This window comes from Anguilla rostrata, chromosome 5 (assembly GCF_018555375.3).
Source record: "Anguilla rostrata isolate EN2019 chromosome 5, ASM1855537v3, whole genome shotgun sequence".
Lineage (NCBI taxonomy): Eukaryota > Metazoa > Chordata > Actinopteri > Anguilliformes > Anguillidae > Anguilla > Anguilla rostrata.
In genome coordinates this window covers 57886-78913 of record NC_057937.1, presented here as the reverse complement: position 1 = coordinate 78913, position 21028 = coordinate 57886, and the positions used below count along the sequence as shown (strand labels likewise).

The window sequence follows — 21028 nt, the reverse complement described above, 5'->3', positions numbered from 1 at the left end:
TTCTCTCTGTGTAAACCAGGCCCATGGTTCTCTCTGTGTAAACCAGGCCCATGGTTCTCTCTGTGTAAACCAGGCCCATGGTTCTCTCTGTGTAAACCAGGCCCATGGTTCTCTCTGTGTAAACCAGGCCCATGGTTCTCTCTGTGTAAACCTGGTCCATGGTTCTCACTATAAATCAAGCTTCATACTCTGTGTGCTATTCCACACTGGCAATATTAATCTCAGTGCTCTGGGATCTTAGTTTCTTATACCCCAAGCTGCACCGTGTCAGGAGACAAGCTGACTAAAGGCGTGATCAAAAATAATAATGAAAGATTGAGCATATTTAAGATTGAAGGATGTGATCATTTGCTTATTTTTATCATTTACATTTTTAAGTCTGTGGTTTTTACAGAAATACAGTACAGCTTTGGCTGGTTTGCTTTCCAGTCTGTTCCCTTCTTCTTAAGCTTCAGTTGCATGCGCCACACTCTCAGAAACAATGTGTTCTTACCCAACACTTTGTTTTACTGCTTTTGTGTTACTTTCAACATTTTGTGTCGATGTTAGTATTTACAAATATACAATTTATGTGTAGAGGACAAAGGGAGACGTTTTAACAGACTGTGCTGTCCTTAACCAGACATGGAGACGTATTAAAAATGACAAGTTATACGTGTTGTTTTTAATGCGTTTTTGAGAGTGCAGGTTTTCATCAGATATGTAAATATGTATTAAAGTTTACGGCACCAGACACCTTGATGAATGAGGTGGGAAGTCATTTTTAGTCTGTATTATCCCGTATCCTAGCAACAGAATGTGTGGTTCATTTCTTTACTTTGGAGCTAGGCACCCCAAGGCAGGGGACAGCACCCACAGAAATGTTCTAATTACTGCTGATAGCTCCAACCTAAAGAATGACGGCCTTAAAATGAAAGATCATTATGTTTATAACCCTGCCGTGTGCAGTGAGGCAGATGAGCAGAGAGAGAGAGTATTGTTTGGATTTGACTGAAGCCTGACACCTATAGAGCTGCAGATCATCACAGGCAATCCATCATTTAGAGACTGTCTCCACTGGTGCTCTCTGTCATCTCTTACATGCTTATGACCAAGTGGCCTTACATTGAAGACGTTGCCAAAAAATAATTATTAACGCTGGAGTCTTCTTGAGATTAACTCAGTGTTTCAAACAAATAAATATGAGAAACACAAACATTTGTTTTGTCATGTATTATGTAAGTGCATAATCCATTTCCATCTGTCCAAGTCAAGAAAACGTCTGAATCAGTAGAATCAGGTACTATGACCATTAGTCATTTTGTGTTTACTAAACATTGCACATTAAATAAATAGCCTTACTTTGCACAATTTTAGGAAGACAATTCTATTACATAATGGTAAAGTAAATACCTAAAGCATCATTTTATTAAAAAAAATAATAGGCATAAACCAGACACTCCATAACAAAAACCATGAAAACAGGATAATGAAATTAAGTAAATTTATAACAGTAGAAGAAAACCTGTCAACAGAGGACAGAAGCCTCTAATGTGACTGGGGGCTTCTGAGACAGGGGGAAAGAAGGCTAGTGGTAAATGGACTGCATTTATATAGCGCTTTTATCCAAAGCACTTTACAATTGATGCCTCTCATCCACCAGGGCAGTTAGGGGTTAGGTGTCTTGCTCAGGGACACTTCGACACGCCCAGTGCGTGGATCGAACCGGCCACCCTCCGACTGCCAGACAACCGCTCTTACCTCCTGAGCTATGTTGCCCCCAATCAAAGCACTGCGTGAGAGTGAGCTCTGTGTGTACATGCCTGAGTGTGGCCAATCACAGCATTGCTTGAGACTGAGCTCTGTGTGTACATGCTGAGTGTGGCCAATCACAGCACTGCTTGAGACTGAGCTCTGTGTGTACATGCCTGACTGTGGCCAATCACAGCACTGCGTATGAGTGAGCTCTGTGCGTACATGCCTGACTGTGGCCAATCACAGCACTGCGGAAGAGTGAGCTCTGTGCGTACATGCCTGAGTGTGGCCAATCACAGCACTGCGGAAGAGTGAGCTCTGTGCATACATGCCTGAGTGTGGCCAATCACAGCACTGCGTGAGACAGCTCTGTGTGTATATGCCTGAGTGTGGCCAATCACAGCACTGCGGAAGAGTGAGCTCTGTGCATACATGCCTGAGTGTGGCCAATCACAGCACTGCGTGAGACAGCTCTGTGCATACATGCCTGAGTGTGGCCAATCACAGCACTGCGTGAGACAGCTCTGTGCATACATGCCTGAGTGTGGCCAATCACAGCACTGCGTGAGACAGCTCTGTGCGTATATGCCTGAGTGTGGCCAATCACAGCACTGCGTGAGACAGCTCTGTGCGTATATGCTTGCATACTCAGCGTGTTCTTCCTTAAGCAGATGGAGTGTATCAGCTTGAATGGTGAGCCAGCCACCAGTACCAGGTCTCCATGCTAACGGTGAGAAATGAGGATTGTAAAGTTTGTAACTGAACCTTTCCAATCTACTCTGTGCAGCACATTTAATCTCCTTTTCTAGTATTAATGAATCCTTAACTGACGCCCCATTGAAGTTTCATATGTGCTTTGGCAGCAGAGCACGGGCTGGAGTTAGTTCCTTCCTGTCAGGGAGGGCTCGTTTGCTGGGCGTGACGCAGAGGCAGAATCTGTGGAGCACAAAGCACAGACTCATCCTGACTCTCGCACACTAACCCATCTATCACACGGTAACCCAACTCTTGCACAGTAACCCAACTGTCAAGGAGGTGGTGCCCGACAACTGACCATCAGCTTTCCATATCCAAGCCCCCTCTAAACTGAACGCAGTTCATACAGCCAAACCCCCTCTAAACTGAACACAGTTCATATAGCCAAGCCCCCTCTAAACTGAACACAGTTCATACAGCCAAACCCCATCTAAACTGAACACAGTTCATACAGCCAAGCCCTCTCTAAACTGAACACAGTTCATATGATTCCGTTTCACATCAATACTTACAAATGACAACACAGTTACTGAGCTGAATAATGACTGCTCAGTCCTTTATGGGATATATCTGAATATTTCTGCTTAATAATCTGCGCTTATTGGTTTCACCCATTTCCTGGGTCAATTATTTTGGTAAATTTAGCATTAAATATGCATAATATATGAAAGTAATAACCCAAAAATACATTTGGGGAGAAGTAGAGTGCCAGAGTTATTTAATCAATTATTAAACCTTATTCTGCATAACACGTAAGCTCGTGGTAATTGAATTGTTCTTGTTATTTGTACTAATATATTACTGATGGCTCATTACTTTGGGGACATATTATTAGGAATGAGACCTCACCTCAGTGTTCTTTTCTCTATTTCTGTTTGGCAAAAGCTCAGTAAATGGGCACAAAAACACAAGGTGGTGGAAAAGTTATTTCAACATGTGTTTTCTGCTCAATTTCCTGTTCTCCAACGATGGGCGCTTTTTCTCTCACCACTATTGACGTGGTTCTCCTGGACGGGAAGCTCCGGGCCTGAGACACAGATGGACACACATGACATCAGGCGAGATTCTCTTATCCATTAAAACATTAACCCTAAGCCTTACTTGGGAAGGCCAAGAACTGTGATGTGTTATCTAGTCCAGTATATCACAGGCCAGGAGTCTCACTCAGTACAGAGCTTTATGCTGCAGTATTATTGGTACTGTGCCATTCACAGGTTTATACTTCAAGTCGATTAAGAGTAACCGTGACAATTACCTGCTTCATATTCACAAATTGGGGAGAGTGTTGATCCTAAGATTAAAAACAAAACACGAATTGCTGTTAGAACAGAGAATAACACATTGTAAAAATTAATATGCTGTATATGAAAAATGTCCCTTACTTTTATATCTGCATCTGTAGCCATTGAAATACACCTCTGGAGGGGGAAACAGAAAGACTCTGAACACGTTGGTGTTTATGAGACCTGAATCACATGTCCGTGTCTGTCTGATTAAAAGTGAGTCGCACTGGGCGTGCGCTCTGTCTCCCTGTAGAAGTGATTCAGTACTCACTGTACTCATGACCTACATGTTATTACAACATATTACAACATGACCTACATATTATTACATATTATTACAACATGACCTGCATATTATTACAACATGACCTACATAGTATTACATATTATTACAACATGACCTCCATATTATTACAACATGACCTCCATGTTATTACAACATATTACAACATGACCTGCATATTATTACAACATGACCTACATATTACAGCATGACCTCCATATTATTACAACATACTATTGCAACATGACCTACATATTATTACTGCTCAGAAATACTTCTCATGCACTCAGGGCATTAGTATGAAAGTAGAACTAAATTTTGTTGATATTGTACTTATACAAGTATCTGAAATGTGTGATACATGATAATGAATGTAATGTAATATGAAATTTACTGTTGTGGGGTACGGGGAAACCCCTAGCAAGAGCTTGGAGCTGCATGGAACCCAGCCCAAAACTGGAGACTGCACACACAAGGTCTGTTTCTTACCATCCATGAGCTCTGCTGGAGTTCTCCCTGCAGGAACAGAAGAGCAGCTTAATGACTGAGAAGGCTGGAGTGAGCCTCGCTTTCTCTGCCCAAACACACTCAACCCCTCTTACCGCTTTCTCTGCCCAAACACACTCAACCCCTCTTACCGCTTTCTCTGCCCAAACACACTCAACCCCTCTTACCGCTTTCTCTGCCCAAACACACTCAACCCCTCTTACCGCTTTCTCTGCCCAAACACACTCAACCCCTCTTACCGCTTTCTCTGCCCAAACACACTCAACCCCTCTTACCGCTTTCTCTGCCCAAACACACTCAACCCCTCTTACCGCTTTCTCTGCCCAAACACACTCAACCACTCTTACCGCTCATATGCCTCCCCGGGGACTGGGGGGGTTGATTGGTGCTGATGGGGAGCACTGCAGCCTTCTCTGTGATTGAGACAGTGAAAATAAATGCCTGTTGAATCACAACAGACCAGTCTACTCACAGTATTTATGGATCTTGTGCCTGTTTTAGTATTTAAATTCTCTTTTTACAAAATACAAATGTCTTGGATGCCACAAATATGTTTCAGTGAATATATATATATAATATTATTAGCTCTGAAGCAGAGGCTGTAGGGCCCCAAGCCAAAAATCCTGATGGACTCTTCTGACCCACTTCCGCTGTCATCGGGTTCCCCAGAACTCCTAAACTGAGCACCCAGGGCACGGGCCAGTCGCCTGCCCTGCCTGTGTCTCAGAGTCCTCGCTGCTCTCTAGGAGCTCAGGTCCGAATGTCTCACGCACTTCTGCGGCCGTTAGTCCCCCGCTGAACTTCATACACGAGGCTGCCCAGGACCAGCAGGATGACGGCCAGGATGAGCGCCAGCCAGGTGAGTCTGCCGCTCCACCAGTGTGCTGCACACAGGACAGGAGACAAGTGCTCAGGTAAGTGCTCAGGTGACTGTGCCTAAGCTGGCTCTTAGTTTAGTGAGCTCTGTGGTGTTGGGGCTGGCTCTTAGTTTAGTGAGCTCTGTGGTGTTGAAGCTGGTTCTTAGTTTAGTGAGCTCTGTGGTGTTGGGGCTGGCTCTTAGTTTAGTGAGCTCTGTGGTGTTGAAGCTGGTTCTTAGTTTAGTGAGCTCTGTGGTGTTGGGGCTGGCTCTTAGTTTAGTGAGCTCTGTGGTGTTGGGGCTGGTTCTTAGTTTAGTGAGCTCTGTGGTGTTGGGGCTAGTTCTTAGTGAGCTCTGTGGTGTTGGGGCTGGCTCTTAGTTTAGTGAGCTCTGTGGTGTTGGGGCTGGTTCTTAGTTTAGTGAGCTCTGTGGTGTTGAAGCTGGTTCTTAGTTTAGTGAGCTCTGTGGTGTTGAAGCTGGTTCTTAGTTTAGTGAGCTCTGTGGTGTTGAAGCTGGTTCTTAGTTTAGTGAGCTCTGTGGTGTTGAAGCTGGTTCTTAGTTTAGTGAGCTCTGTGGTGTTGGGGCTGGTTCTTAGTTTAGTGAACTCTGTGGTGTTGGGGTTGGCTCTTAGTTTAGTGAGCTCTGTGGTGTTGAAGCTGGTTCTTAGTTTAGTGAGCTCTGTGGTGTTGAAGCTGGTTCTTAGTTTAGTGAGCTCTGTGGTGTTGAAGCTGGTTCTTAGTTTAGTGAGCTCTGTGGTGTTGAAGCTGGTTCTTAGTTAGTGAGCTCTGTGGTGTTGAAGCTGGTTCTTAGTTAGTGAGCTCTGTGGTGTTGAAGCTGGTTCTTAGATTAGTGAGCTCTGTGGTGTTGAAGCTGGTTCTTAGTTTAGTGAGCTCTGTGGTGTTGAAGCTGGTTCTTAGTTTAGTGAGCTCTGTGGTGTTGAAGCTGGTTCTTAGATTAGTGAGCTCTGTGGTGTTGGGGCTGGTTCTTAGTTTAGTGAGCTCTGTGGTGGTGAAGCTGGTTCTTAGTTAGTGAGCTCTGTGGTGTTGAAGCTGGTTTCTTTTAGTGAGCTCTGTGGTGTTGGGGCTGGCTCTTAGTTTAGTGAGCTCTGTGGTGTTGGGGCTGGTTCTTAGTTAGTGAGCTCTGTGGTGTTGAGCTGGTTCTTAGTTTAGTGACTCTGTGGTGTTGGGGCTGGCTCTTAGTTTAGTGAGCTCTGTGGTGTTGAAGCTGGTTCTTAGTTTAGTGAGCTCTGTGGTGTTGAAGCTGGTTCTTAGTTTAGTGAGCTCTGTGGTGTTGGGGTGGTCTTAGTTTAGTGACTCTGTGGTGTTGGGGTTGGTCTTAGATTAGTGAGCTCTGTGGTGTTGAAGCTGGTTCTTAGTTTAGTGAGCTCTGTGGTGTTGGGGCTGGCTCTTAGTTTAGTGAGCTCTGTGGTGTTGGGGTTGGCTCTTAGATTAGTGAGCTCTGTGGTGTTGAAGCTGGTTCTTAGTTTAGTGAGCTCTGTGGTGTTGGGGCTGGTTCTTAGTTTAGTGAGCTCTGTGGTGTTGGGGCTGGCTCTTAGTTTAGTGAGCTCTGTTGGTTGTTGGGCTGGTTCTTAGTAGGAGCTCTGTGGTGTTGGGGCTGGCTCTTAGTTTAGTGAGCTCTGTGGTGTTGGGGCTGGCTCTAGTTTAGTGAGCTCTGTGGTGTTGAGCTGGTTCTTAGTTTAGTGAGCTCTGTGGTGTTGGGGCTGGCTCTTAGTTTAGTGAGCTCTGTGGTGTTGGGGCTGGCTCTTAGTTTAGTGAGCTCTGTGGTGTTGAAGCTGGTTCTTAGTTTAGTGAGCTCTGTGGTGTTGGGGCTGGCTCTTAGTTTAGTGAGCTCTGTGGTGTTGAAGCTGGTTCTTAGTTTAGTGAGCTCTGTGGTGTTGGGGCTGGCTCTTAGTTTAGTGAGCTCTGTGGTGTTGGGGCTGGCTCTTAGTTTAGTGAGCTCTGTGGTGTTGAGCTGGTCTTAGTTTAGTGAGCTCTGTGGGTGTTGAAGCTGGTTCTTAGTTTAGTGAGCTCTGTGGTGTTGGGGCTGGCTCTTAGTTTAGTGAGCTCTGTGGTGTTGGCTGGTTCTTAGTTTAGTGAGCTCTGTGGTGTTGGGGCTGGCTCTTAGTTTAGTGAGCTCTGTGGTGTTGAAGCTGGTTCTTAGTTTAGTGAGCTCTGTGGTGTTGAAGCTGGTTCTTAGATTAGTGAGCTCTGTGGTGTTGGGGCTGGCTCTTAGTTTAGTGAGCTCTGTGGTGTTGGGGCTGGCTCTTAGTTTAGTGAGCTCTGTGGTGTTGAAGCTGGTTCTTAGTTTAGTGAGCTCTGTGGTGTTGAAGCTGGTTCTTAGTTTAGTGAGCTCTGTGGTGTTGGGGCTGGTTCTTAGTTTAGTGAGCTCTGTGGTGTTGAAGCTGGTTCTTAGTTTAGTGAGCTCTGTGGTGTTGAAGCTGGTTCTTAGTTTAGTGAGCTCTGTGGTGTTGGGGCTGGTTCTTAGTTTAGTGAGCTCTGTGGTGTTGGGCTGGTCTTAGTTTAGTGAGCTCTGTGGTGTTGGGGCTTGCTCTTAGATTAGTGAGCTCTGTGGTGTTGGGGCTAGTTCTTAGTGAGCTCTGTGGTGTTGGGGCTAGTTCTTAATGAGCTCTGTGGTGTTGGGGCTGGCTCTTAGTTTAGTGAGCTCTGTGGTGTTGGGGCTGGCTCTTAGTTTAGTGAGCTCTGTGGTGTTGGGGCTGGTTCTTAGTTTAGTGAGCTCTGTGGTGTTGGGGCTGGCTCTTAGTTTAGTGAGCTCTGTGGTGTTGGGGCTGGCTCTTAGTTTAGTGCTTGTGGTGTTGGGGCTGCTTTAGTTAGTGAGCTCTGTGTGGGGCTGGCTCTTAGTTTAGTGAGCTCTGTGGTGTTGGGGCTGGCTCTTAGTTTAGTGAGCTCTGTGGTGTTGGGGCTGGCTCTTAGTTTAGTGAGCTCTGTGGTGTTGGGGCTGGCTCTTAGTTTAGTGAGCTCTGTGGTGTTGGGGCTTGCTCCAGAAACAGGCACAGCTCCCACACTTCATTCCTTTTTTAAAATATTTATTATGAACTATAGTATCTCACGTGGGTTTTTGCTTTGACAAATAAGATGCTGTTGATTTCTAGACATCAAGACACTGTGTTTCGTGGTTGTGTTGTATTTTTATTGTACCGTGTTGTATTTTATGCTGTGTCCTGTGAACACTTGATCATGGCTGTCTTAAAAAAATGTTCTCATTGGAACCTGGGTTAATACTTGATAAATAAAATAAGGGTCATAAATCCCACCTCCTCCATTTCACTGGCGCTTCGGGAATATCTGCAGAGCCATACAGACCTTTTTTTTTTCAAAAGTCCTTTAAATAAAGACAAAGGAATCTACAGTACTATGGTTCCTGAAGAACAGCCACCCTGCTGTGGGTTCTAAAGCCAGCAGTGGATTTACATGAAATACTGCTTTGGGATGCCATTTAATATCATAAGCCCTTTCAGTACAGAGTGTAATTGATTTTACAATTCTCTTGTCTATATAGAGACATTTTTATTAGCTGTGGTGTTAGGCTCTACTGTACATTGTTATATGTTGATATTTTTTAATCCTCAACTGGAATGTTAAAAAAAAAAACAGTCTCTTCTGCCTGGACTAAGCCAGGAGTGGGTCTGACCTCCCAATGCGTGTGTCCCCAGAACCCTACCTCCCAATGTGTGTGTCCCCAGAACCCTACCTCCCGATGCGTGTCCCCAGAACCCTACCTCCCAATGTGTGTGTCCCCAGAACCCTACCTCCCGTGCGTGTCCCCAGAACCCTACCTCCCAATGTGTGTCCCCGGAACCCTACCTCCCGATGCGTGTCCCCAGAACCCTACCTCCCGATGCGTGTCCCCAGAACCCTACCTCCCAATGTGTGTGTCCCCAGAACCCTACCTCCCGATGCGTGTCCCCAGAACCCTACCTCCCAATGCGTGTGTCCCCAGAACCCTACCTCCCGATGCGTGTCCCCAGAACCCTACCTCCCAATGCGTGTGTCCCCAGAACCCTACCTCCCGATGCGTGTCCCCGGAACCCTACCTCCCAATGCGTGTGTCCCCAGAACCCTACCTCCCGATGCGTGTCCCCGGAACCCTACCTCCCGATGCGTGTCCCCGGAACCCTACCTCCCGATGCGTGTCCCCGGAACCCTACCTCCCGATGCGTGTCCCCGGAACCCTACCTCCCGATGCGTGTCCCCGGAACCCTACCTCCCAATGTGTGTGTCCCCGGAACCCTACCTCCCAATGTGTGTGTCCCCAGAACCCTACCTCCCGATGCGTGTCCCCGGAACCCTACCTCCCGATGTGTGTGTCCCCGGAACCCTACCTCCCGGTGTGTGTGTCCCCAGAGGGGAAGTTTTACATCCCGCTGGGTTTGTTCCCGGAGAGTGGAGGATGCAACAGTGGTGGTTGAGTCTGGTAGCCGCATGGGTTCTGTTCTCCTGCTGCGCGGTTCTGTTCTCCTGCTGCGCGGTTCTGTTCTCCTGCTGCGCGGTTCTGTTCTCCTGCTGTGCGGTGCAGTTACTGCAGCAGAAGAACTGCTGATGTGCCTCTTCTGATGGAGCCAGAAGTCAGCAGATCACAGGTCCAGTAGAAAATGGGACAACATTGAATTATAATGCCATTTTGGGTATGCTGTTTTAGTTCTTCTCTTATTATAGTTTGCACTGTTCTAACTTCCTTCTTCTTTCTCTTCTCAAATCCAATTTGAAAATGCTTCACAGTAACATAGTGGCTCTCTACCTCTGATGGAAACTTGAATTTCGACATCATTGATTAGGCGCAAATGCAGGGAGGTCAAGGTGGAATAGTCCGTTAAATGTGAAATGTGGGTGATAAATATTGGTAAATATAGATATTTAATTGGATAGGCCCACATTTACATGTAGATAGATTTTTTTTTTTTTTTTAATCTATTACACATTATCATTCGTTTGGAGTGACAAGAAAGGAAAAATGTTTTATAAATTAAAAAAAAAAAAAAGGAAACTCAAATTCACGAGGCCCCTTTGGCAGACGAGGCCCCAAGCCAATTGCCTACCTATGACCTATGGTAAAACCGCCTGTGTCCACAGGAGGGCACTGCAACTCTATCAGCGCGACACAGGGCACAGCTATTTCTCTATCAGTATCAGCAGTTTCCTTCTGCAGATAGTAATGCGGCTTTAATGCATTCCTCCCCTCACAAATGTTTGTTATATGGCTGCCTCGGGGACCTGTTCCTCAGTCATGCCAGCTAACAACACATTGATGAATTAAAATAATGTAAAAAAAAAAAAAAAAAAGATAAAAATAGAAAACATTTTTTTTGCAAAGCTGCACTGTGTATTTTTTATTACCATAACTGACCGGAAATCACTCTCTGCATAGTTTGTCTTGAGCAAAGCCGCTGTGTATGTCTGTGTGCCAGGCTTTGAATCAGAATATAGTAATGCTAGATGTACAGCCCTCATAAACTTGAACAGAAACAGAAAATGGAGCGAAAAATTGTAAATATTGGCTAGAGGTAGAAAATGGCTTAAATTGCACAGCATTTTATTTCTATATGCCCTGGCCCAAAAACCAATAACTGATGGGCATACCATTCATCCCAAACATATAATTTCATCATAAATACCATTCGTCCCAAACATATCATTTCATCATAAATACCATTCGTCTCAAACATGTCGTTTCATCATAAATACCATTCGTCTCAAACATGTCGTTTCATCATAAATACCATTCGTCTCAAACATGTCGTTTCATCATAAATACCATTCGTCCCAAACATGTCGTTTCATCATAAATACCATTCGTCCCAAACATGTCGTTTCATCATAAATACCATTCGTCCCAAACATGTCGTTTCATCATAAATACCATTCGTCTCAAACATGTCGTTTCATCATAAATACCATTCGTCCCAAACATGTCGTTTCATCATAAATACCATTCGTCCCAAACATGTCGTTTCATCATAAATACCATTCGTCTCAAACATGTCGTTTCATCATAAATACCATTCGTCCCAAACATGTCGTTTCATCATAAATTCACGGTGCAGGTTTAAAGAGGAGTGCTAAAAGCTGTCAGTGAATGGGATGAGACCAAACAGACTTATTTTTGTTCAATGGGTTAATATACAGCATTTCCCTCATAAGTAACTTTAAATACAGCTTAAAATTAAATTCTTGAATAACTTCTTGAATCTACACAAAGGAAAAAGAATTTTAATGAAGAAACTATGAAAAAAAACTGTGCACATTGTGTTCCTTCAATCACTTTCAATAAGCAAATGCTACTTGTCCTGTTACAAAAAGCAAAAAATTTATATTACTCTTCAAATAAATATAAATGCTAAATGATTACAGAACTATCAATACCTTTTCACAGTATCGCTGTGTGTGTCTCAGGCGAAGCTGTGAAAGTAGATTTGCCATCTTCCACAGCATACAAGGTGAGCAGTGCCCCAAGAACACAGAACAGGAAACAAAGAATATTTTCCCTAGAATCTAGCATGGACAGGACCAACACGCTGCCTTTGTTACCAACCTTGATCTGAAGTGAAGAACTCTGGGAGGCAAATGATGAAGGCCGCCAGCACGACGATGAGGAGTTTGATGAAAACGATGCGTGTCATTGCGGCGACACACAGACGGATAAGCAGGCATGACCAGACTCTGGCCTTTTGGTGGCTTTCTGCCCTGTACAGTACGCTGTAATCTTCCAGCCTGGCCCTTGGTGCTACAGGCACTTGTTGCTTCTTTTGACCATTTCTTGTTTCCAGAACGAAGCATATGAATATATGTCATCAACCTTCTAGTGTAACTGTGTCGCATGTCACGTTGTCAGCAGTCAAATTTTTTTACAGAATTACCCACAACCACCTCCTGCCTTACCACTTCCTGTTGAGCTTCCTCTATCTGTGACTCAGAGAAGCGTTAGATAATTACCATCAGTTGCGGTTCTCCTGAGACAGGTGGGTGTGGCCACCAGTCTAACGGAACATTTGCAGGGTTCTGAGATCCGGAAAGCATACTCACATGGTCTCACCCAGTTATGATCTTCCTTCTTTCCAGACATTGTCATGGTAGTGGCAAGAGCAGGAAACTGAAACAACCACTCTTGTGTTCCTCACTATAGTAGATCACCCTTAACCACCATTAGGCATGTGCTTTCCTGAACAAATCTGCTACCAGTTTAATTAAATTTTAATACATTTCAAGAATACACACATTATCTCTCCCTCCATAGGCTGTCTGTTTATGCCTGCATTAGCTCAATGCTGTCAGGAGCATTTTGGGTATTTACCCACAATGTCCATGTTAATATTCTAAAACTGACATAAGTATGTGTCCTGTGCTCCTCCTGTACTGACTGACAGCCCCTTCCATCAAATGCTGCTCTATGGGGCCCCTGGGGAATCCTAACTCTCAGCCTGGGTCCTTTCGGAGTGGGAGGAGCTCCCCATCTCAATCCAAGCTGGGTCATCCACCAAACTCCATGTCCTTCTCAATCCAGGCTGGGTCATCCACCGACCTCCACGTCCTTCTCAATCCAGGCTGGGTCATCCACCGACCTCCACGTCCTTCTCAATCCAGGCTGGGTCATCCACCGACCTCCACGTCCTTCTCAATCCAGGCTGGGTCATCCACCGACCTCCACGTCCTTCCCAATCCTTCTGAAGACTCCTCTCCATTATTAGGTTTTTTGCTCAAGATTGCTGCTATCCTGCTCGATTGCTTGTGTCTGACACGCACTTCCTGTTTGTGGTGAAAAGAGTGTGGAGTATTTGACATAGTTTGTTACAAGATTGTATTGTGCTTTCAAGTGTGTATTTGATATTATTTTGGGCTTTTTATTTAAACAAATCCCCCATATTACAGGTAAGGTAAGACCGTTTTGCTCCTAAGGTGAAAATCTTTGTTGCCTTTAGGGGACGGGGGGGCTTTTCCACTGTTTTTCCTCCGTTAAGCACTTGGCTAACAAACTAGCCGGTTAGATAGTAGAGCAAAATATTATTGTAGTTATAGTGAATTTTACCCTATTGTTTCGTGCTAACATTGGCTATAGTTTAGTATAATATTATAATCTGATTCTGGGTAGATTTTTGTTGTAGTCTGTTCTGAGATAAACAAAATATTTCCTAGTACAGGGGTTCCTCCAGTCATTGCTATTTAGTAAAAAGCTATCTAAGTTTACTATAACCAGAGGGATTTCACTCTGGATAGTGCTTTTCAGTGTTATTTATTCAATGTTTAATGTTAGATAGTTAAAAGTACCTTATTTTTATTTATTTATTCTCCAATTTCTGCTGCTAGTTGTCCAGAACCACCTGCACGTTTTTTATCCCCGTTTTTAAGTGTGGTCTTGGTGCTTTCGTTTTGGCAGTAACTTGCTCTAGACATAGGGAGAGACAGGGTGAGAGTTAGGGGCTAAAAATGTGGCCAAAGCTGTGTGAGGGTTGCAGGATGATCGCACTTCTGGAAAGCAATTTCCAGGGCGAGTTTGTCTGCTACCATTGCCAACTGGTTGAGCACCTTGGGAGCAAGGTTCTTGATCCTGAGGGCCAGTTTGCTGGACACCACCTCTCGCAATTGTTAGAGTTCCAGGAACTGAGTAGTGTGTCCTATAAGGATTTGGTGTGCACGCCACAGCTGGGAAGGGGAGAGAAGCCAGAGCAGGTAGGCAGAGATAGTTAGATGGGTGACAGTGGGGCGCAGATATGAAAACATCAGAATACCCATTTAATATTGATGGAAAACAAGGTAAATATTATGAATACTATAATTCAAATGCAATATAATATGGTAAGTCTGAGGGTTGAGGCAAGTTCACGGTTGTGTTTAGCAGCTTGAAGAAAGGTTAGGACATGGGTTTGTTAATGATTTTGAATGAACCAAAATATTTCTATCATAGCATGCATACATATGACCATACAAAATGTCTAATAAATGCATATTTTTTAGGGAAAACATTTTTTGTTTCTAAAATGACCTCTAATATATTATTTTGCATGTGAATGTCTATTATTGTTTTCATGATATTTACCTTGTTTTCCATCAATTTTAAATGGGTTTGTGATGTTTTCAATGGTACCAATGGCTTCAATTAGTGTTTAGAGCTCAAACTAGGGTTCAGCTAGAGTTAGGGTTAGAGTTAGGGTTAGGACAACGGTAAGTCTGCGGGTTGAGGCATGTTCACGGTTGTGTTTAGCAGTTTGAATACAGGTTAGGACATGGGTTTGTTAATGATTTTGAATGAACCAAAAAGTTTTCTAGCAGCATTTGTACCTATGACCATACCAAATGTCTAAAAAATGCATGTTTTTAGGGAAAACATTTTTTTTTTCTTAGATGACCTCTAATATATTATATTGCACAGTTTTCACAGGTTTCTTAGTTTTCACAGGTTCCAACGGCTTCAATCAGGCCCGGCTCCAGCTGTCCGAGTCATGGTGGGCCGAGTGGCATTTTGTGGTGGCAAAATTCCATTAAGAAATACTATCAACCAACGTTTGTTATTATGTGAAGAGGATATATCCAAATATGCAGTAATCACGCTTATCACAACCTAAACTAAGATGAACTTACATACAGTGAATTTGTTTTTCATGATGTCAAGTTTCAATATAGCTGCAAGCAGCAATACGGGGCCCTCCGAACATTACAGGCACGAGAGTTGGTCCCTAATTTAGATTTCCAGATGTTTTCAGTATTTGGGGCCTAAGATAACCTCATATATTTTGATAATTTTTCTGTATAATAGCTGGGATTTAGCTTTGGGTGAAGAATACGGTTTCTATTAGGATTATAATGTTAGGGTGAGCTCTAAGGTTAGTTTTGGTTTTCGGATTAACAACACTATATACTGTAGCTTTGTGTATGTTGAAATTTTAAACATATAATTCATAATAAATTACTTCAACTCTATGTCCAAATTCAACTCTAATATTTTATTTTTCAGCATTTTGAATTACTTAGCTTAATGTAAAAGTCACAAATATAAGATGATTCCTTTCCAATTAATGTTAGGGTTAAAGCAAGATTTGGGTTTTGTTGAATACCTTGAGTGGCAAGATACACAAAATTAGGCCTTAACTAAAGCCTGCATTAAATTATTTATGATTTTCAGTAAGATCTTCAGAAGGGTTGAGTCTGGACTAGTCAATGTGGTTCAGGCATAGATAGTCCTCTAGGAAGCAACAATGCTTTTTTGGCTTCCTACACTTCAGAAAGGCTAGATCCAGTAACTTTCCATTGATAAAAAAAAAATACCCAGACTATGTCTTCTGTAAACATTGAGAACAACGGTTCTGTCGTCGCATTGTTTTTCATAATCTTCTGCCTTCTCTGTGTTGCTTGAGCCTCTGATTTGTGTCCTCTCTGAACCAGGTGACAAGTAATTCCAGCGTCCAGCTACTCGGCAGAGCTGTGTGATCTGTGCTGTGGGGCTGCCCGGATTGTTCCGTTAAGAAAAAAATGCAAGAAAGCGCTTGGAAAAATCACACCTTGGAAAAATGGAGATAAGCTCCAGTGTGTTGCAGCGACCTTAAAATGGGCAAACTGAAATCTTACTGGGGAAACCTGAACAGTCTCAGCAAGAGACCAAAGCAAAAAATAGCCAGAAATGTCTGGCAATAGTGTTCAAACATTTGATAGGTAGGGTTTCAGAACGCTTTCTGATCAGTAGGGGAAACTATAAATAATAGGAAAGTAATAAGGCATAAATTATGATATTGTTGTAATAGACAACGAATGAGATGTATACATTTAATATGAATAAATATCATGGATACAATGTGTTTCAAGACATTTTTGCTGAAAAACCTGTTTAACTGATAATGAGAAAAATACATAATACCATAGTCATTTGTCCAATATAGCTGTGGTGAAATAATTGAATAATAATGTGTTTAAAGAATGTTATGATCAATAATGTGTTTTCATGAAAATATCCAAAATGGTCAAAAGTGCACTATTCAAATTGCCTTTGGTACCGATGCATAGGGAATCATGTTTATAATACAGCTGGGGTGAAATAATTGAATTATGATGTGTTTAAAGAATTTTATGATCAATAATGTGTTTTCATGGAAAATGGGAAAATACATAAGACTATAGTCTTATGTCCAAAATGGGGTCAAAAGTGGCACCTATTCAAAAATGCCTTTTTTTGGTGCAGACGGATTGGAAATCATCTTCATAATACACCTGGGGTGAAATAAATGAATTATAATGCATTTTAACAATTTTATGATCAATAAAGTGTTTTCATGGAAAAATTCAAACTGCCTTTTTTGGTGCAGACGGATTGGAAATCATCTTTATAATACACCTGAGGTGAAATAAATGAATTATAATGTGTTTTAAAAATTTTATGATCAATAAAGTGTTTCATGAAAAATTGCAAAAAATAAGCCTATAGTCTATGTCAAAATGGGTCAAAAGTGGACCTATTCAAAAATGCCTTTTTTTGGTGCAGACAGATTGGAAATCGTCTTCATAATACACCTGAGGTGAAATAAATTAATTATAATGCGTTTTAACAATTTTATGATCAATAAAGTGTTTTCATGGAAAATTGCAAAAAATAAGCCTATAGTCTTATGTCCAAAATGGGTCAAAAGTGGCAACTATTCAAAAATGCCTTTATTTTGGTGCAGACAGATTGGAAATCATCTTCATAATACACCTGAGGTGAAATAAATTAATTATAATGCGTTTTAACAATTTTATGATCAATAAAGTGTTTTCATGGAAAAATTCAAACTGCCTTTTTTGGTGCAGACAGATTGGAAATCGTCTTCATAATACACCTGAGGTGAAATAAATGAATTTTAATGCATTTTAACAATTTTATGATCAATAAAGTGTTTTTATGGAAAAATTCAAACTGCCTTTTTTGGTGCAGACAGATGGGAAATCGTCTTCCTAATACACCTGAGGTGAAATAAATTAATTATAATGCGTTTTAACAATTTTATGATCAATAAAGTGTTTTCATGGAAAAATTGCAAAAAACATAAGCCTATAGTCTTATGTCCAAAATGGGTCAAAAGTGGCAACTATTCAAAATGCCTTTTATTTTGGTGCAGACGGATTGGAAATCATCTTCATAATACACCTGGGTGAAATAAATGAATTATAATGTGTTTAACATTTTATGATCAATAAAGTGTTTCATGAAACAAATCTTTATTGGTGCATCAATGAAATGTTTCATAACAGGTGAATAAATTATTAATGTCAAATTTATCAATAAAGTGTTTTCATGGAAAATGTCAAACTCTTTTTGGTGCAACCGATGGAAATCTTCATATACACTGGGTGAAATAATTAATTATAATGCGTTTTAAGAATTTTATGACAATAAAGTGTTTTCATGGAAAATGAAAAACATAAGCCTTATCTTTGTCCAAAAGGTCAAAAGGGCAACTATTCAAAATTTGCCTTTATTTTGTGACAATGGCATGGAGGAAATCATTTCATAAATACACTGTGGTGAATAATTAATTATAATGTGTTTTAAAGCAATTTTATGATCAATAAAGTGTTTTCATGGAAAATTCAAACATGCCTTTTTTTGGTGCAGACAGATTGGAAATCGTCTTCATAATACACCTGAGGTGAAATAAATGAATTAATGATGTTTAACAATTTTATGATCAATAAAGTGTTTTCATGGAAAAATCAAAAGCCATGTCTTTTTAAAATGGATTGCATTTTTTGGGACAGATTGGAAATCGTCTTCATAATACACCTGAGGTGAAATAAATTAATTATAATGCGTTTTAACAATTTTATGATCAATAAAGTGTTTTATGAAAAATTCAAACTGCCTTTTTTGGTGCAGACAGATGGAAATCGTCTTCATAATACACCTGAGGTGAAATAAATTAATTATAATGCTTTTAACAATTTTATGATCAATAAAGTGTTTTCATGGAAAAATTGCAAAAACATAAGCCTATAGTCTTATGTCCAAAAGGGGTCAAAAGTGGCAACTATTCAAGAATGCCTTTATTTTGGTGCAGACGGATTGGAAATCATCTTCATAATACACCTGAGGTGAAATAAATTAAGAAATTATAATGCGTTTTTTAAACAATTTATGATCAATAAAGTGTTTTCTTATGGAAAAATTCAAACTGCCTTTTTGGTGCAGACAGATGGAAATCGTCTTCATAATACACCTGAGGTGAAATAAATTAATTATATGCGTTTTAACAATTTTATGATCAATAAAGTGTTTTCATGGAAAAATTCAAAAACATAAGCCTAGTCTTATGTCCAAATGGGCAAAAGTGGCAACATTCAAGATGCCATTTGGTGCAGACGGATTGGAATCATCTCATAATACACCTGAGGTGAAATAATTTAATTATAATGCGTTTTAACAATTTTATGATCAATAAAGGTTTTCATGGAAAAATTCAAACTGCCTTTTTGGTGCAGACAGATTGGAAATCGTCTTCAAATACACCTGAGGTGAAATAAATGAATTATAATGCGTTTTAACAATTTTATGATCAATAAAGTGTTTTCATGGAAAATTCAAACTGCCTTTTTGGTGCAGACAGATTGGAAATCGTCTTCATAATTCATGATAAAAAAAAATATCGATATGTCTTCTTAAACATTAGAACAAGTTTGTCGTGCATTGTTTTTCATAAATTTGCTTTTGAAGCCTTGTTTTGTCCAAAGCAGTGACAAATCGCTCACTATGGCAGACGTGGATCTTATTTGGGTGCAGAAAATGAAAAACGCTTAAAATACACACCTTGGAAAATGGAAATAATCGTTTCACACTTAATAATGATTTATGCTAACATTTAGACAAAAAATGGTTCATGGAAAAATTCAAACTTTTTGGTAGACGATTGAAACGCTTTCTATCATAGGGAAATAAATTAATAAAGTTTTAATAATTTTATGACAAAAAGTGTTTCATGGAAAAAATTCAGAACATGTTTGTCAGACATTTGCAAAAGTTTACGTTGAAAAATACATCTCTATAGTGGGAATAATGAATATAATGGTTTAAAAATTTATGATCAATAAAGTGTTTCATAGGAAAATCAAAATGCCTTTTTGCTTGACCAGATGGAATCGTTTATAATACAGCTGGGTGAAATAATTAATTATATGTGTTTAAAATTTTATGATCATAAAGTGTTTTCATGGAAAATTCAAACTGCCTTTTTTTGGTGCAGACGGATTGGAAATCATCTTCATAATACACCTGGGGAGAAATAAATGAATTATAATGCGTTTTAACAATTTTATGATCAATAAAGTGTTTTCATGGAAAAATTCAAACTGCCTTTTTTGGTGCAGACGGATTGGAAATCATCTTTATAATACACCTGAGGTGAAATAATAATTATAATGTGTTTTAAAATTTTATGATCAATAAAGTGTTTTCATGGAAAAATTGCAAAAAACATAAGCCTTTAGTCTTATGTCCAAAATGTGTCAAAAGTGGCAACTATTCAAAAATGCCTTTATTTTGGTGCAGACAGATTGGAAATCATCTTCATAATACACCTGAGGTGAAATAAATTAATTATAATGCATTTTAACAATTTTATGATCAATAAAGTGTTTTCATGGAAAAATTCAACCTGCCTTTTTTGGTGCAGACAGATTGGAAATCGTCTTCATAATACACCTGAGGTGGAATAAATTAATTATAATGCGTTTTAACAATTTTATGATCAATAAAGTGTTTTCATAGAAAAATTCAAACTGCCTTTTTTGGTGCAGACAGATTGGAAATCGTCTTCATAATACACCTGAGGTGGAATAAATTAATTATAATGCGTTTTAACAATTTTATGATCAATAAAGTGTTTTCATGGAAAAATTGCAAAAAACATAAGCCTATAGTCTTATGTCCAAAATGGTTCAAAAGTGGCAACTATTCAAAAATGCCTTTATTTTGGTGCTGACGGATTGGAAATCATCTTCATAATACACCTGAGGTGAAATAAATGAATTATAATGCTTTTACAAATTTTATGATCAATAAGTGTTTCATGGAAAAATTCAACTGCTTTTTGGTGCAGACAGATTGGAAATCGTCTTCATAATACACCTGAGGTGAATAAATTAATTATAATGCGTTTTAACAATTTATGATCAATAAGTGTTTTATGAAAAATTCAAACTGCCTTTTGGTGCAGACAGATGGAATCGTCTTCATATACACTGAGGTGAAATAATTAATTATAATGCGTTTTAACAATTTTATGATCAATAAAGTGTTTTCATGGAAAAATTGCAAAAAACATAAGCCTATAGTCTTATGTCCAAAATGGGTCAAAAGTGGCAACTATTCAAAAATGCCTTTATTTTGGTGCAGACAGATTGGAAATCATCTTCATAATACACCTGAGGTGAAATAAATGAATTATGTGTTTTAACAATTTTATGATCAATAATGTGTTTTCATGGAAAAATTCAAACTGCCTTTTTTGGTGCAGACAGATTGGAAATCGTCTTCATAATACACCTGAGGTGAAATAAATGAATTATATTGCGTTTTAACAATTTTATGATCAATAAAGTGTTTTCATTTAAAATGGGAAAATACATAAGACTATAGTCTTAT

The 21028-nt window shown here is 40.3% G+C and overlaps 1 protein-coding gene across 1 annotated transcript; it reads right to left on the bottom strand.

Moving 5' to 3' along the window:
- Positions 1 to 1197: 1197 nt before the first annotated feature.
- On the bottom strand, positions 1198 to 12326 carry LOC135254377 (uncharacterized). Its single transcript, XM_064334448.1, has 9 exons — positions 11966 to 12326; positions 9759 to 9986; positions 5337 to 5447; positions 4911 to 4976; positions 4546 to 4572; positions 3873 to 3908; positions 3746 to 3781; positions 3479 to 3517; positions 1198 to 2670 (listed from the first exon to the last, which is right to left on the bottom strand). Exons 1-9 carry the CDS (start codon positions 12051 to 12053, stop codon positions 2615 to 2617), a joined length of 687 nt encoding a protein of 228 aa, XP_064190518.1. The 5' UTR covers positions 12054 to 12326; the 3' UTR covers positions 1198 to 2614.
- Between the last annotated feature and the right edge of the window lie 8702 nt (positions 12327 to 21028).